This window comes from Ambystoma mexicanum, chromosome 4p (assembly GCF_040938575.1).
Source record: "Ambystoma mexicanum isolate Mex_15411 chromosome 4p, UKY_AmexF1_1, whole genome shotgun sequence".
Classification (NCBI taxonomy): Eukaryota; Metazoa; Chordata; class Amphibia; order Caudata; family Ambystomatidae; genus Ambystoma; species Ambystoma mexicanum.
The window spans coordinates 66,931,498-66,950,052 of record NC_090927.1 but is presented as its reverse complement, the minus strand read 5'-3'; the positions used below and the strand labels follow the sequence as shown (position 1 = coordinate 66,950,052).

The window sequence follows — 18,555 nt, the reverse complement described above, 5'->3', positions numbered from 1 at the left end:
TTACTTTAAAATGAAAGCCAGTCACATGGGTTGGCCACATGACCCCTTGGGAGCCAATCAGAATGGTCCACATGGTTTCCAGCCTTCCTTGGCAGAGGCCTTGGTTTTGACGACCCATGGACTTTCCCTTTTGAGGCAAGACCCTCCGATGTTGATCAGGATCATCCGGAATGACAGTATTTGGCATGGAAAATCCCTGGTATTCCCTTTGAGCCTCCAGATGATGTATACATGGCAGATGTTTTACAAGCAGGAGTCAATCACTGGGAACTATTTCCCTTCCCTTATCTTTCAATCGCAAAGAAATGAGCTGAGATTTAGAAGAACCGTAAGGCAGTCATGCGGAGAAATGACGGCGAGTCAATGGGCCCTATTCTTCACAAGAAGCTGTGGGTCCCGAGCACTTGTTCACAATTGATCATTAGTGTAAAAGTGTCTTTGAAAGTTTTTCAGGTGGAAACCCGAGCACCTAGTAGTTAGATGTGTGAGACAAAATGCCTGAGATTGTAGCCGCCTTAGTCTGTCAGCCGGTAAAAGGCTTTCTGCAGGTGTAAAGTCAAATGTACTACCCGGGACTAGTCTTTTGGTACTCGATTTCTATATGTATGCCTACAAATATAGACTTTTTACATTTTTATTTTTTCAATAGCTTTCTTTAAAGTGGCATGTTCATGCAGAAACACCCATGCATAGTGAATTGAATGCATGTTTAATGTGTGTTCCTCTTCCACTTCCAGAACTGTATGATAAACGCAAGCTTTCCATTCTGCCTTCTTTACAGACTATGTTCCCGAATTGGACGGAGTAGCTGAAATAAGAGATAAAACAAAACAACAGGTGATTTGCAGAGGTAGCATTACCCTAGGGTTGCGAGTGCTGCCAACATACGCAATTACATCATTACACAGCACTGGAGGGAGTGGTGGGGTCAGGTGTGGAGTGTGGAGGAGGAGTTGAAGTGCGCTCCCTCCTAGGGCAGTAAGTTAGGTTTAAGCCAAGCTTTGAAGAGATCCACAATCTGGCTGACTTTGATCGTGATAGGGAATGGGTTCCGATGAATCAGGGCAAGTAGGGAATAGTAGTGGTAATGAGTGGAGCCTGTAGACTGCAACAAGGAACCTGAGAAAGGATGTGCAGGGAGATCCAGCCAGAATGGTTGGTAGTTAGAGGTGGGACAAGATATAGGTAGGTTGCACAGTGTGTGTGTTTCAAATATGAGGACTTTTTCGAGACAAAGAAAGGAGTAAGAGGAAAGCCAATAAGTAGACAGGAGCAGTAGCCGAGTTTGCTGAATACAAGATTAAAGATTCAAATTTTCGTACTGTGTTAGGTAAGAAATGGATGAATTTTCCAAATGTTGAGACAGTTGCTAAGAGTAACAGGGGTATTGGTAGTAGTGATTTGTTGCAGTCGGAGGTTGAGATCAAAGAAAATACAAGGATTGGGAGCCTTGGGCAAGGAACCAAGAAGGCCAGGCAGGAAGGAGAAAGGAGAGGGGAGGGTGGGGATGGCATTGGAAGATGAGAGAAAGGTGACTGCAATTTTCGAAGAGTTCAGCGTGAGGCAGCCACAATCCATCTAGTGACGGATTACTACAATGTAATCCATTGCAAAATGGCTGGTGTGAAGGAGGAAAAGGAGAAAAAGACTTAAGTGTCATCAGCAAAGAGGGGAAAATGAAAGCCAAAGTAAAAAGGAGGGAGGCGCGATCAGAAGCATATCGATAAGAAGCCCCACTCCACCACCTTAGGGCAGTGATATGAAGGTGAAGATCAAAGGTCCAAAGAATGATCCTTAGGGATGCTGATAGGGAGAGGGTTGGTGTCATAGACAGGCACGTTCAAGAAGATTTCAAGGGAGAAAACCTGCAGGGAGGGAGAAATCCAGGCTAGAGCAGATTGGCAAAGCCCCAGATCCTGGAGGTTGAGGAGGAAGATCAGTGGCCAACATTGTTGAAAGCAGCAGAGGGGTCTAACATGTTTGGTGACGTACATGAGTGGGCTCTCAGTGGAGTGTTATCTATGCAGGCCACACTGAAGTGGATGGCCAAGACCTTAGCCTCAAGTTATTCAGTGGTCTGGTTGAAGACCACCCGATCAAGGACTTCTGAATAATGAGGTTCAAGAAAAACTAGACTCTGAACTCATTTTGAAAAGCATATTGGAATCGAACAGAATCCCGCAGAAGCTGCTCTTCATCCTCTTTACAGAACCGGCATTGCGAGCTGCCTGAGGCTCTTGCCGTGAACGACGTACCAAAGCGCTTCCTGGAGGAGGCGTGGCAACATCGGCACGTGATCTCATCATGTGATTGGGCCACCCTTAAAAGGACAGAGGCTGCCGCCCGCCCTGTGTGTCTGAACTCATTTTGAAAAGCATATTGGAATCGAGCAGAAGCCCACAGAAGCTGTTCTTCATCCTCTTTACAGAACCGGCATTGCGAGCTGCCTGAGGCTCTTGCCGTGAACGGCGTACCAACGCGCTTCCTGGAGGAGGCGTGACAACACCGGCACGTGATCTCATCATGTGATTGGGCCATCCTTGAAAGGACAGAGGCTGCCCCCTGCCCTGTGTGTCTGAACTCATTTTGAAAAGCATATTGGAATCGAGCAGAAGCCCGCAGAAGCTGCTCTTCATCCTCTTTACAGAACCAGCATTGCGAGCTGCCTGAGGCTCTTGCCGTGAACGGCGTACCAACGCGCTTCCTGGAGGAGGCGTGGCAACATCGGCACGTGATCTCATCACGTGATTGGGCCACCCTTGAAAGGACAGAGGCTACCACCCTTGCGGCGCTAAGCCCGTCGGAGCCAAGCCCACCGGCTGTTGTGAGGCTGTTTGGCGCTGACGGCGTGACCATCGGACGGGAGACTGCGGAGGTGTTCCCTCTTTAATCCTGCCCCTGAAACAAAGCAGGACATTAGGTACTGCTTATTTTAAACTCGCGTAAGCAAAAGAATTGAGTGGGAACTGATAGCTGTAGGCAGCGAGCCGAAAACCGGCACCGAGCAGCACCACAATGAAGATATCCGCGCTTGTTTGCCCACAAGTCCCGGAAATATCCGATGCCGGCCCACAAACAAGGGGCAAGACCCTTCAACAAAGGCGTATACTGAACCCCTGGACGCTGGCCAAATCTGCAGGAAGAAGCGCTAAGGCAAGCCAACAACTCAAGAGCGGAGATATCAATCACATAGACAACGAACCACTAAAAACCCGACATAAAACAGAAGTATCTCCGACAAATTGGACAAACCCACAACCGATAACACAGATACCTTCCCTCTACACCTTAGCAGCAAAGGCAGCGGGCTTATGCAAAAACCAGGTGAAACATCCAGGTCGAGTGAATCCAAAACAAACATGTAAACTACTAACTTTACCATCACAGATTGGAACCCGAGTGTCAGACTCCTGCAAATCAGAACTCTCCCCACTCAATATTGATGCAGTTGAAATAAATACGGCCCTGTTCCTATCTCCATTTGAAGTAACTGACCTAGAACTTTTACACGCAACTAGTCAAACTAGCAAATTATCAGGAGCCAATACTACCATTGACAATGCCCCAGGGACCTCTGAGATCCAGTATATCGAAGACAGGAGCAGTCCCATGATCTCAGATTCGGTACCTCCCAAAGAAGAGCCTCTAGCAAAAATTAAACCAGAGACTAGTACTTGAAACACAAAGGACTTAATAAAACAAGCAAATCAACCGAAGCTCAGTAAGAATCAACTAAGAATAGAAGCCAAAAAGCAAAACGCGCCCCCTGTCTCGGTCAAAGAAATAGAATGTTTACACAAAACTGAATTACAGCAGCAGGCACGAGACAAACGGCTGACGGAAAAACTAAAATCTGATTACCTTGCTGTCGAAGCCAAACTGACAGCAAGCTTTCAAAAGGAAGCAAATATAAAGAACGAAGAAAAAAAGTCGTTTGACTCGAAAAAATCGCCTTACAACCCAGAAGCTCGACACCAAGCCACCACCAGCACCCCAATAGCAAAAATCCATGATCTGAAAAAATTTGAACCAAGATCTATAGAACATTGCGATGCTACGCTAAACTTATCAAATGTACCGACCAAATCGCATTATGCTGACAACGAAACCAAACATGGTCAAAACAGAGGAAAAATACATGAAAATGAAAGCCAAACTAACCACGAGTCTGGAGTCAAACCCAACCTTTCAACAGCAGCAATAACGTTCTGGCAGCGACAACCTTGGCGTTATGCCCATTCATCAATCTCTACCAGACTCTCCACGAAACCATGAACAAACAAACGATCCTGATGACAAACTTGACCACGAAAATAACAGCAATTGACGAATTCACACAATTCCTACACTGTAAAATCGCTAACGAGGCAGAACAATCAACACAGTGGCAAGCAATCCAGAAAGAGCAGATACTAAAAGACCAATCTTCTAAAGACGGCTTAATGGCAGCTTTACTTGAATCCATCAAATGGATGCACCAAAACGAAATTAGAAAAGATTCCCAAGCTGCATGCCACAGCTATAGCCGTGCTTGTAAAGAACAATTCCCAATACCGAAACCTGTCGCTGGCCCAAATGAAAACGCTGAACCATTCCAGAGACCGTCAGCTGGGCTATTTCCGACTGTTACGATAGCATTGAAACCTCCAAACAACACTGACCAGCAACCCTCCAACGGTTAACCTCAAATTAAAACAGCGAACACACCAGATATAACCGTTTTAGCGGACTCTCAAAACTGCCAAAAACCACCAAGACCTTCCCCACAAGAAACACCCCTAAAAATCCACACGGAAGAGAGCGAGGGGCGGTCACTAGACGGCAGATCAATCTTACCGAAACCAAAAACAAACGACAATGCTATCCTAACAGATACTTCTGAAAAAAACCTCATCCTCATTTGGAATCTTCTCAGGCTCTGCAAAACAGGATACTGGAACGTAAAAGGATTAACAAGTGAGACCATAATCCCAATCACGAAGCCGCCAACGAATGCGAAGAAAATCAAATCAAGGAAACCCTCGCGTCAAGCAGCCAAATCTTTCATCCGTAATCTTACCACACCTAAGAAGTCAGCTCTATTCGAACGAGCAAAGCCTCAAGAAAAAGCTCTTACCTGCCAAAAAGCATCTGCAACCACAGGAAAGATTCTTGCCCCTGTAACCGCAACTAAAAACACCAATCAAAAAATGCCGGCGACTAGATTCCGAAAGTCAAGTAAGTCGCTCCCCCTCTGCCTTGTCCATTGATCTATGCGATCTTTCCACATACTCAGATGATCAAATCACTGATGGAACAAGCACGTGCGAAATTGATAACAATCTACCTCTAAAAGACATAAAAACAAAGGCAGACAGTGCGGACAAAATCAAACTTGAAAAAAAAATACTCAAGGATCAAGCCCATCGATAGACGTGAAGAAAGCTAAACTACTGCCACAGCCGAACGAAAGTGAACTCCACATGAACTGCAAATTAAATCCCAAATTTACACGAATACAACAACAGAAAGAATCCATTCATAAACCAAATTCATTTTATAGGAAAGAGCCTTCAAAATATTGTGCACAAATAAAATTACGACTACAGAATATCCACGCAGACGATGAGGAAGTGAACCTAAATCACAGAAACATCATGAAACTATTCAAATGTATTCCCGCGCTGCGCACAGTAACCTCTGAGAACATATCGATTGTGGAATATGCAACAGAAAAAACCTCGGACCAGGTACTGCTTCACATCAATTCCCTAGCCGTACGCTATTAGATGCAAAAGACGATCTCCTACAATACGGATTCGACCTTTCGATTGAACCACAGGACCACACCAAACCTTACCATGTGACTAAAAGAAACCCTGCCCCAGAGACTCGAATGGAACAAAGAAGAGAACAACTAAGGCACCATCTATCCAAGTCAAGTCTAGACAAATCGAATATGCATCTAGAACAGCAAGATTCAAGACGGAAATATCTTACAATTGCCCGCAATTAGCTAGACACCGAACGTCATGTTCAGAAAAAGACTTTAATATCCTGGAACACAAAAGGCTTTGTACACCTGTTAAACACTTTCCCAGTAAATCTTGATGGAAACTTCGCCATATGTCTACAAGAAACATGGTTGCGAGAACCCCCCACAAGAGACGGTTATACAATCTTATTAAACCCTGCGGGAAAAAACAGGAAAGGAAGACCCTTTTCTGGATTACTAATGATGATCAAACATTCTGCAAATTGGCAAGTGAAAGAAACATTTAACCCAAATTTATTTGTGCAAGGAACATTACTCGAACAGCATAGCAACTCATCTGACAAAAAAACACGGATGTTGCTCATAAACACTTACTGGAACTCTGCAATGATCACCCCTGCCGAATTCGTTAATTCTGTAACAACAATAATAGACATTCACCTAACGCTTGAAAACAATCTCCAAATTATGATATGTGGAGACCTAAGTAATACTTGGTTCGAGAGAGATGATCTGACGTCAAAACAAAAGCATAAAACATTTGAAAAATTGACAGCAGAGGCCAAGCTATGGCACGCGGCTATGAAGATTTGAAATTGTACACTGCTGAATGGACAGGTACAAGGAGATTTACCAGCCAACACAACCTGGCATCAAATTCAAACAAAGAAAACATTAGATTACATCTGGATCTCTCATAACCTACTTGAAAAAGTCACACAACTAAATATAACTCAAGCCCTCGACAGTGACCACTCTCCATTGAAGATGACTTGGCAAACGAGTGAGCATTCACCATCGACCAAATATGACAATAAGGTCTGGACAAACGCAACTGGAACTCGGCTCCGGATCAACGGGCAGCAGATTTCTCAGCTTACTGCCAGGTTTGATCAACTCACAGTCGGAAAAGACGCAAATTATGTGCCACTATTAAGCAAATTCATGGTGAAAACAACCTCGAAAGGGATAGCTGGCCATCATCACCAACATAAATTCAGTAATCAGCTACTGAAAGAAAAATAAACATTTCTGCAAGACATCAGAAAAATAAAGAAATCAAATCATCCTAACCAGGACGAGCAGCTGCGCCATCGACGACAACGCTATCGAAACTGGGTCAAATCGTTCTCCACCCAAAGGGACCAAGAACGTGCAGAAACAATGCTAGAACTATTCCAAAAACATAACTCGAGGGAAATTTGGGCCATTTTGAACGCTGGTAATACCAAAAGCAACCAAGCTTTGATTAACGAAGTAGCTCCCCAGCTTTGGGAATCATACTTCTTCGACCTATTTAATGATGGTGACAACAAAAAGGAAACGAACCAAGGAACAACCACTGAACGATGGAATGTAGCAGAGTCTCGCGCTGATATCACAAATGCAATCATGCAACTAAAGAATTCAAGAGCCCCGGGCCCTGACAACATCTCAAACATGATGCTCAAAAAAGAACCAGAGCGGTGGGCACAGTTCATAGAAATACTATTTGAAAAAATAGAAACCAACCAAGAAATACCTTCTTCTTTGCGTACAGCCGTGGTAGTGCCAATTTACAAAAAGGGACCAAGAGCTGACCCGGCAAACTATCGACCGATAGCTTTGCTAGATACAATTGGGAAATTATTTGCCTCATTCTTACAAAAAAAACTGTCAGCTTGGGCAAAACAAAAAAACATCAGCGACTGTCGACAAACAGGTTTCACTAAAGGCATGGGCATTGAAGTAAATCTACTATTACTAAACTTGCTAAAACTTGGCTTGTTAAAAGGCAAGAAACCCCTTTTTTTAGCATTTGTGGACATGCGGCAAGCTTTCGACAAAATCAACCGAAACCTCCTATGGCAAAAACTCACTCAATGGAAATGCCCTCCACACATACTGAACCCGATAAGAGCACTATACGAAGAAACTTCGGTTCGTATTCGAACCAACCAGAATGGAGACTTAACACACTCAATCCAGACGTCCAAAGGAGTTAAACAAGGATGTCCGCTGGCTGCATTGCTATTTAAATTATTCATCTCCGACATACCTATCGACCTAAAAGAAGTAAGGTGCTTCCCACCAAGAATCAATGGCCAAGAACTAAATTGTATCCTGTACGCAGACGATATTGTCCTGGCTGACCAGACAGTAATAGGATTACAGCGTTTACTGACTAAACTAAACATTTACCTCACAAGAAATATGCTCGAGATCAACACAGCCAAAACCAAAATCATAAAAATGAATAACACGATGGGTCAGAAATCAAACCAATTCAAATGGCACGTGGCAAACGAGGAAATCGAAACAACAACGTCGATACAGTACCTCGGAACCATTTTCAGTACTTCTATCAGAGAATGACCATGGTACCAGGATCTGCAAAACAGAATGATAACATACGCTCTACAAGGGCTGAAATTACATAACCAATACGGAAAGTTTTCTTCTCGCCCACTACTAACATTCTACCAAAATAAAGTACTACCAGCAATTACATTCGGAGCCGAATGTGCATGGAACCTCAACTTTAAAGTATGGGACGTACTAGAAGGGCTGTTTTGGCGTAAAGCCCTACGACTACCCAGATATGTCTCAATGACGAGCCTGCGATACGAACTGGGGATAAACTCTTTATACGACTCAACACTCTGGAAAGCTTGCGCACTCCTCCGCAAAATAAGAGAACATCCTGGAGAACAGGCTTACAAAATACTCAACCCAGACACAGTCAGCGCAAATTCACAGATTCTAAGGGAATGGATCAATAAAGTAGACCAAATCATGGTGAGTGCTGACATCGACGTTGATTCCCTGCAATACCATCCGCAGTTCGTCAAAAAACGTCTTCAACGGTGGGGATGGATTCTGAATAGTGAAAAAAGAACACAACTCAAACACACACTTCCATCAGGGAACGCCCTAAACAGACTAAATGTACAGCCAAACTACCTAGTCAAATGACCATCTCAGCATCATCGAGACCAATTTTTGCGTTTGCGGCTAAATGCATTACAAACAAACGAAATGAGATGGACAAGAAAAAACTGGGATCAAAAAGACGACAAATGTAGACACTGCAAAAAAGACACGGAATCACTTTACCATCTGATCATAAACTGCGACGCTATCTTAAGTCAGAAGACTCTACATGTGGGCTTCTGCTTTCCAAAAAACGGAAATAGCCAGGACTGGTGGTCGCGTGTGACATCACGTCACAATATGAAAATAACTTGTGCGCTAATTGATTTCTTAGACATAATTCTGAAAGAACAATAGAAGATCAAAAATGCCAAACCTTTGAATCCAAGAAATGAGATGTACAGGAAAACTAACACACTTAATGATGAAAGTAACCACATAGAGACAATGTGATAAAAGTTTGTATAAACTAAAGATCACAATAATAAAAAAATAAAAAAATAAAAAAAATAAAAAATAGGCTCTAGTTCACCTGGGCATTTAGGTTGTGTGAGAGGTCAAGGACATGACCCATTCAAGGGGGTTGGGAGCCCCTCTTAACCTTGGGTGGGAGGTCTACTCGGGTGTTCACTGGAGTCAGTCCTGCCCCAGAGCCGAGTTTGGTACTTGGGAGGGCCCCAGTCCTGTCTCTTCTGCTTGTGCCTTATTGCAATGAATGAATACCACCTTTTCTTGCCCCCTCTATGTACTGCACAGTGCTGGCCAGTTTCTTACTTGTCCCATATGGGTTCAAACTCCAGCAGTGGAAGAATGAGCAAGCAGCCTGCCCGAGAAAGAGAGATAGAGCGACAGCGGGGAGCTGCCGTGCATCAAGCCCATTACGCTACACATCCCAAAACGAAGGACAAACCACCAGCCCCGGCCAGTGTGCAGAGTGGGCCTCTCAGTACTCCACAATCCCTGAGCACCGTGCACAATGGACAGAAACAGTCCCCTTACCTGGGAAAGGGCAGTGGGTGGTGCCCCTGTCAAACGCACAAAATCTACGGGACAAGATGGGGCACTGATTGTATTACAGCGTGGCTCCATTGCCTATAGCCAGTTGACCAGCATACAAGAAAGAGGTAGACAACTTTGATGTGCTTTGTAACCTGTAACAACTGCCCTGGGGAAAGGAAATCCAGCTGTTGGCCAGGGGATCCAGGTGAGGGAGATAGCAAATGGAGAGTGAAGGGGAGAATTAAAAGGGGAAGAAGAAATAGGAAAGTGTAGGTTATTTAGGTGAGGCTAAGGGAGGAGAAGGAGCACAGAGAGACCAAACAGTGCAAGAACAGTGCATAGAAGTGTGTAGGGGGATTGTTGAAAGAGTGACCAAGGAGAGGTATTGGCTGGTGGGAGAAATTGGTACTTGGGTTTGAGTGTGTATGAAAGGTGTGTGAGTGGGATTTATAGAGGGAGTGTAGGGAGTAAATGAGAAGATTAGTGGGGGAATGAAAGGAAAGTGGCCAGGCATAGGAAGGACAGTGAAGAGACATGAGTAGAATTGTTGAAGGAGTGTACTAGGAGAGATATTGGCTGGTGGGGGAAATTGGTACTTGGGTTTGAGTGTGTGTGAAAGGTTTGTGAGTGGGGCCAATAGAGGGAGTGTAGGGAGTAAATGAGAAGATTAGTGGGGGGAATGAAAGGAAAGTGGCCAGGCATAGGAAGGACAGTGAAGAGACGTGTGTAGATTTGTTGAAGGAGTGTACCAGGAGAGGTATTGGCTGGTGGGAGAAATTGGTACTTGGGTTTGAGTGTGTGTGAAAGGTTTGTGAGTGGGGCTTATAGAGGGAGTGCAGAGAGTAAATGAGAAAGTTGGCGAGGGAACGAAAGTAGGTGTGGGTGGAGTAGTAGAGTCGTAGAGGTATGGATAGTGGAGAGTAGTAGTAGTGTTGAGTGGGGATTGTAGCAAGAAGGCAGAGAGTGAGAATAGTAGCAATTATGATTGGAGGGTGTAGGTAGACAAAACAGGGGAACATCAGATAGGAAGAAGAGGGAGAGAGAGGAAAGACAGTGGCTGGAGTAGCAGGGAGGATTGGAGGAGGAAATAGAGAGACAGAGAGAAGTAGGGCAAGGAGTACAAGCACATGAAAGAGAAAGACAAGTGGTGCCTGATCTCTAGAGACCATATTGGGGTCGAGGGATGATAATGATGTGTTATTTATATGGCGCTTTACACAAACATATTTACATACAATATCACCAAACCGAAGTAGGTACCCATTTATCGACCTCAAAGGGATGAAAGGCTGAGTTAACCTTGCCAGGATTCAAATCTGCAATCTGCAGATCACACACAGAAGACAGCAGCGAGCACTCAAGCCACTGACTTATTTTACTGGCTTGCCTGGGCTAAGAAGGGAACCACAAGCAGGAGACAAGAGAGAGATGGTGGGACGACACTAAGCAAGCCCCTTCTTGAGTAAAATAATGTGAACTGTCTTTGAAACTTGATGTGTTCTTGAGCTCATCTGTGACTCTTGGTGCCATCGTGGGATTACCCAGACCCCAATATTAGGTCACCTACAGCCAAAAAAGAAGCTGAGAGTAGTTTGCCTGACTAAGACTGCCCACATCCCCATTAGAGCCAACCCCAGGGCTGCAGGATGTGATCTGTATGGAGACAATGAGCTGATAGTTCCACTGCAGGCAAGGCCCTATTCAAGACTGATTTGAGGGTAGAAGTACCTTGCCTTCGTCATCAAACCGACCATCCAATAGCTCATCTGGTTTATGAGAACACCTTAGTGCCAGAAATCGAGGAAGTGTAAGCTCTGGACAAATCCAAGAAAGCCGAAACTGGGTTTTAGGAAATGACGTAGGCACAAAGAGTGAACTCCCAAGCCCTAATATCCTGCATCAACAGAGTTTGCTGTAGAGCAGCGAATGGATAATATTCTTAAGCAAGCAGGCAAGAACTTAGTCTCTGAAGTTGATAGTGGAACTCTCAAGACCCCTCCCACATTGACAGGAAGGGGCTCCTGTACAAAGTGGATATAAACCCAAATAAGGACTGTACCAAGTATGACCAAATCCTGGACCCAAAACATTTTTGCAAGGTGTTGATGGAATGAGCCCATTACAACCTGACAGCTGGGCACCTGCGACCAGAGAAGACCCCAAAGACCATCCTCAGCTAAATCCACTGGCCCAGGGTGTACGCCAGTTCAAACAGTTTTGTGTAACATGCTCCACCTGATCAAAGACATCACCAGATGACCACCTCCACTCATTGCCCATCATCAAGATCCCATTCAACAGAATAGACATGGATGTCGTGGGGCCACTGGATATTGGATTATGGCACCTGTTATCCTGTGGCATTTTCTTTAAGAAGTAACACTCCCAAGACAATCCTCATTGTACTTATACCATTCTTCAACCGAGTCAGCTTCCCGACAGAAACACTCACTCATCAAGGCAGCAGTTTAATTTCTAAGTTAATGGGTGAAATGAAAGACCTCTTAAAGATTAAGACCCTGAGAACATTGGTGTATCACCCTCAGATGGACCGGCTAGTGGTAAGATTTAACTAAACTCTTAAAAGCATCCTAAGGAGGTTAGGTGCCAAAAATTGGAAGAACTGGTATGAGCTCTTCCAGTGGGCCCTCTTTGCTGTTAGAAAGGCACCCCTATCATATACCAAACTCTACCACTTTGAGGTGGTGTATGGCCGAAAACCCTAGAGGTGTGCTAGATATCATGTGAGAAGTGCCCAGGGGTCAACAGACAAGCAACAATCCCATGGTACAGAACATGAGGGTACATAGAGAAAATGCACCATCTAGCCAAAGATCACCTCCAAGCAGCATAGGCCTGCCAATAGAAAACCTACCCTAAAAATGCTGGACTATGCTCCTTTCAAGTGGAAGACAATGTCATGGTCCTGCTCCACACCACTCAGAACAACCGTCTGGCTAGGTGGCATGGATCTTATGTCATCACCAAAAGTGTGTCACACCTCACATCCAAAACCCAGCAGGCTTATAGAAGAAAACCATCTCAGCTCTATAATATTAATAAACTGAAGCTGAAGGCCTGACGAGAGAACTGCAACATGTACTCCTTGCAATGTATGAAAGTAACTCCCAGGAGACTCCCTTAAAAACTGACGTTCACAGGGTTACCTAACACGAGGTCTCTCCAAGTACAGCACGAGGAACTGGCTGAGTTGCGAGGAAGATACCCAGATGTGTTCTTGACGAAGCCAGGAAACATGCTGACAGCCTCTTTCAATTCACAGTTCTTCCATTTGAGCTTCATGGAGCACCTGCTACCTTTCAATGGTTAATGGATCGCATCCTGACCTCATGTTGAAGCTTCACTTGGGCCTATGTTGACGATATTGTCATATATAGCCGCTCATGAAAATATCATTGGAAGCATCTGACCATAGTCTGTAATCAGCACAGAAAGGCCAACCCCATGGCCGATCCAGAGAAATGTCACTTGACCAAATCATCCATCAAGTACCTTTCCTTCAAAGTGGGGAATAGGCTGGTGTTTCCCCCAAAAAACGCAAAGGCTGTTCAGAATGTCGCAAGGGCTATCACAAAAAATGGAATTCAAGCGTTCCTGTGCCTGGTTGAGTATTATCTGAGATGTATCTCCTAACTTCTCAGCACTAGCAGACCCTTACAGGCAAACTGACCTGGGACATCCCAACCCCAAGCAATTTGATAATGGAGCTCAACTACCCTTCGAAAGACTAAAAACCACTCTCTGTCAAAAGGCTGGGCTTCATCATGCCGGTCTTCTCCAAGGAATTCCTGTTACAGATGGCTACCTTCCGTGTGGGATTAGGAGCAGTCCTTTCACAGATCCAAGAAAGGGAAGAAACACCTGTCTCATTCATCAGCAGGAATCTCTTTCTCAGGGAGGGAACTACGACGTCTGGCAATCAATTGGGCGATATTACCTAACCGTCCAAAAATTCAAACCAATAACAGACTGTGCTCCATTGAAGGTCCAGGAAAAGGGCATTTTAAGATGGTTCCTGCTCCTCCAACCATTTTCTTTTATAGTTCAACACAGGGCTGGCTCCAAAAAGGGGGAAGAAGGATAGCTCATGGGCAACATGTTTGTCTTGGAAGCAAGCCAACGCTGCGCAACACAGGTTCGAACCCGATCCCGCGCTTAGAACCCACTCGCTGGTATTAAGCGTGTTATAAATGAACAATAACATTTAAAAAAAAATGTAAATTAAAGTGACCAATGTAGATTTCCTCTCCCGTTATCCCCACTCGGCCAGAAGCATAGAGGAGCAGAAAGACTTGGAGGAAAGGCATGAGGTGTGTGTCAGGAAGATTACCCTGTCAAGAGGGTAGGGAGAGCCCACTGGACCTGCTGTACGAGGTCTACCATAGTGTTTACCAGAGACAGTCCTGCCCCAGAGACGTGGTGTGGAGGTGGGAGGGGGGGGTGAAGGACCTATCTCTTCTACTAAAGCCTGCTTGCATGAAATGAGTACCACCCTTTCTTGCCCTATGCCTGTATTGCCTAATACTGTGCATGTTCTTTCTTGTCCCACGGGACTTCAAGCACAAGCAGGCCTAGCAATGGAAAGGGGAGCACCGCACGCATCCTGCCAGAGAGTGAAAGACAGCGGGTAGCTGTTGTGGTTCAGAGCAACAGCCACAGCAAATCAGTGGATCAAGCGTCCAATGCAACAAAGCCTAGAACGAGGTAGAGCGTATGCATCGCTGGCCCCTCAGTGCGGCAGCAATCTCTGTGCACGCTGCCCAATGGACAAAACCATCCCCTTACCTGTGCAAGATCCCGGAGGGGTCTGCTGGGCAAGCAGACATAATCCACAGTCCACACATGAATTAGGGCATTGATTGTAACTACGGCCGTCGGCCATTGTCTTTAACACATCCCCTGGTGAAAATATAGCCAGTTGTTGGCCTCGGGATCCAGGAGAGGGAGAGAGCCAATGAAGAGGGATGAGGAGAGTCAGAATGGGCATATGGAACAGGAAGGTGTGGATTACTCAGCTGAGGTCAATGAAGTAGAAGGAACAACAAGAGACCAGGTGGAGGGAGGACGGTGTAGAAATGCAAGATAGAGGATTGCATAATGAGTCTGCAAGATGAAGTATTGATTAGTGGGAGAAAGCGGTGCTTGGGTTAGAGTGTGCCTACAAGGTGTCTGAGTGGGGCTAATAAAGGGTGTGCAAGGAGTAAGTAAATAAGAGAGAGAATGAGGAAGTGAACGGAAGGTGACTTCGGAGGCAGGTATAGGTAGAGTAGTACAGTATTAGAGTGGTAGCAATGTGGAGAATGGAGAGTCGTAGTAGTCTGGAGAGGGAAGAGCAGTAGTAGCATAGAGAGGGGTGTAGACGTGGTAGTAGTGTGGAAAGGGGAGAGTAGCAGTTGTGTGGAGAGGGGATTATTGTAGTAATGAGGAGGAGGAGAAGAGAGAGAATAGTACAGTGGGGGCAGACAGAAGAGAGGAACATCAGGAAGGTTAAAGGGGGGGGGGCATGAGGGAGAGAGAGTAGAAGAATGAAAGGGAGAGTCAGAGAGAAATAAGGCGAGGGGTCAAGGGTATTAAAGCGAAGGACCATGTGTGGACTGAGTGTCTGAAAGGCACCCATTCTATCCATACCCTGAATTGGGTAACCTAGTTAAGGGACTACCTAGTTAGTTTCCAGAGGGAGATAGTTAGAAAGGGCTTTTGCCCTTAGGCCATCACCAGCAAGTAGCCAGAACTTTCTAGATATCATTTTGGGGTCAAGGGACACCTTGGAAAGAGAGGCAACTGCCCACGGGAGTCAAGAGAGAGCGAGCCAGCCCTAAGCGAGCCCCTTTATGAGTTCTCAAATAAACATCGTTGAACTTTCCTTGAAAGTTGGAGTGTTCCTTGAGGCCAGTTGTGACAGCTGGCAGAGGTAGGACAGATTAAAAATCAAAATGATCAGGGTGATTGAACGCAATATACACACTTCATACAATTTTCAATTATAATATAAATGACATTATTTCAGATTGGAAAAGCACATTTTTTTTTTTTTACCAAAACGCTTTAATGCTTAAAATTTGTTTTTAAAACAGTATTAACAGGACACTTATCAATGGAGAAACGATATCTCTGAAAAACAACTTTTATGCATTAAAGCATTTTGGTAAAAAAAAGAATATTTTTTGCTTTTCCAATCTGAAATAATGTCATTTATGTGATAAGTGAAAATTGTATGAAGTGTGTATATTGCGTCCAATCCCCCTGATCATTTTGTTTCTTGATCACTAACACACCTGGGTAGATCAGGGCCTAGGCAGGAGCCCTAATATTCACTATAGGTAGGACAGAAGCAGATTTGAAGAAGGCTGGAAGAGTGTTGTGGAGAGAGGTTAAATCCCTCAGAGATGAGGGGAGGTGAATCAGACCAGCAAAGCGCAGCATGAGCTGTCCCTACAAAGGATGGGTGCAAATTCAGCAGCAGAGGCAGTGAAGAAACAGTCGAGAGTAGAAGGGTTGGGAGGGAAAGGTGGCGGACAGAAGGAAAGAGGAGGATGGATCGAGAGGAGAGATGTGAGAGTGTCAGAAAACTTCGAGATTTTAGGAGAAAAGTGGACAGCAAATTCCTTAGCAGAGAAGGAAGAGGCCATGAATATTGGCTTGGGTGGTATAAGGAAAGCTTGGAGGGTAGATGAAAGTGTATCAAGGTGATCATGAAGGGAGGAAATCAGGTTTGTGATTTAGGTGGATTTAGCAGAGCCCAGTGCAGAGATGAGGACAGCAATGGAGTTTTTGTGGGCATACAAGATTTAGGGCCTCATTACACGGATGGCAGTAAGGATTTACCGGTACCGGTAAAATATTGGTACCGGTAAATCCTTACCGCCTTACTACGAGGTCCCTTTGCGGGTTGGGGGATTTAACGCCTGATTTTTGCAGGCGTTAAAATCCAACCTGCAAAGGGACCTCGGAGCTAATTACGGCACCGCAAAATTGCGGTGCCGTAATTAGCGCCTTCCCCATTCCCATGGAACCCTATGGGGCAGAAATGGGAATGGGGAAGGGCAATGGTGGAAGGGGGATTTACCGCCCCTCCAACCTTGGAATGGGGCGATAAATCCCCTTTCCACCAAGGCGGTGCCGGTATTTTATCGGCATGAGCCATGGCGCTAGTAGCGCCATGGCTCACCGCCTACCGTGTAATGAGGCCCTAATTGTCAGCCAGCATCTAGACTTAATCAGAAGCTAAGATGTTTTAAAACCACGCCATGGAATTACTAAAACACAGCAAGATCAAATTATCTCCTTAGCGCGATAGTGAGATCTGTCCTTTTCAAATAAGATATGCATTCAATGCTCATTTAATTTATTTAAATCATGTTTTGAACGAGTACACACTTCTAAAATACACATCTCTGTTCATTCCCCAACAGAGAGCAACAGGACCTTTTAACTCCATTTCCTCCTCCCGTCCTGATGAAGGCCAATTACTCCCCAGCAACATTGATCTGCTAATGAATGGCCGAAACAGTGTTGTGTCGACTCCCCTCCCAGTGTTACTACTCATACTGCAAATGTTGTAATTTGATGCACTTTGTCTACATGTTAATTTGTTTCACCATGATCCCTGAATGTCATATGGGAGTATACATGTTATTTTGTACTGTGATCCAGGCATATTGACTTGGATAAAACATCAATGTATCACTCAGAGATATTGTTTCTCCATTGATAAGTGTCCTGTTAATACTGTTTTAAAAACAACTTTTATGCATTAAAGCATTTTGGTAAAAAAGTATACTTGTTGCTTTTCCAGTGTGAAATAATGTCATTTATGTGATAAGTGAAAATTGTATGAAGTGTGTATATTGCGTTCAATCACCCTAATCATTTTGGTTTGTGATCACTGACACACCTGGGTAGATCAGGGCCTATCCAGGAGTCCTAATAGTCACTAGAGGTAGGACAGAGCAGATTTGAAGAAAGCAGAAAGAGTGTCGTCGAGAGAGAGGTTAAATAGCTCAGAGATGAGGGATGTAACGCTCACCTGATTCCCGCAGAGGCGCCGGTCTTGACTGGGTGAATGCCGTATCTTCAAAGGTGATGTGTAACACACGGTTGGCTCTTTGGGCTGGACCTCTGTGCACTGTATGTCTGACTCGAAGAGTAAGATGTCTGCAGATGGAAAATATGGGATTAATGAACTGGGGTTATTGGGTGCCTCTCTCCTCTTCCCTTTCTCTTCTCCTGTAGAACCCCAAAGGTTAACGCCCTCACCTTAGGTAAGTGAACGCCGAGCTCTCCATCTGCCTCGGGGCAGGGTGCCGTAACCAGTTTCTTCACTGGATAAGGGTGCAGGCCTCTTGACCTCAGAGGACTGCTGTCCGTCGTTAACTGCACGAACGGTAAGTTCTGGGCACTTCAAATGTCTTAAAAGTCTTTTGTAATGATATCTCTTGTTTTGCAGGGTTCCGGCGATGGCGGATGGCGGGCTGATGAGAGTTGAGGATCGAACCCGCGTGAGGAATAGAAGCGCCTGGAAGCACGTAAGTAAGCGCTTGTAGCCTGCTTCACGATGCGCACTAACTGTCCCTTTTATCGTGCAGGTACAAGTTCGGAGCTTTAGAGAAGCTGAAGGGTGCTGGAATACCCACTGGATTCGGCGTGGG

The 18,555-nt window shown here is 45.0% G+C and overlaps 1 protein-coding gene across 3 annotated transcripts in view; it reads left to right on the top strand.

The window, feature by feature from the left end:
* Positions 1-18,555, top strand: part of LOC138452998 (WAP four-disulfide core domain protein 5-like) — a 432,843-nt gene that overhangs the window by 399,836 nt on the left and 14,452 nt on the right. The window contains exons 6-7 of one of the 3 annotated variants that reach the window (XM_069605402.1): positions 782-837; positions 17,320-17,613. The exons of the other annotated variants lie outside the window; for them this stretch is intronic. Of the exons in view, the coding sequence (XP_069461503.1) occupies positions 782-837; positions 17,320-17,469 (206 nt within the window). The 3' untranslated portion in view covers positions 17,470-17,613. Of the gene's footprint in view, positions 1-781; positions 838-17,319; positions 17,614-18,555 lie in introns of those variants that run through there. 3 annotated transcript variants of the gene reach the window in all.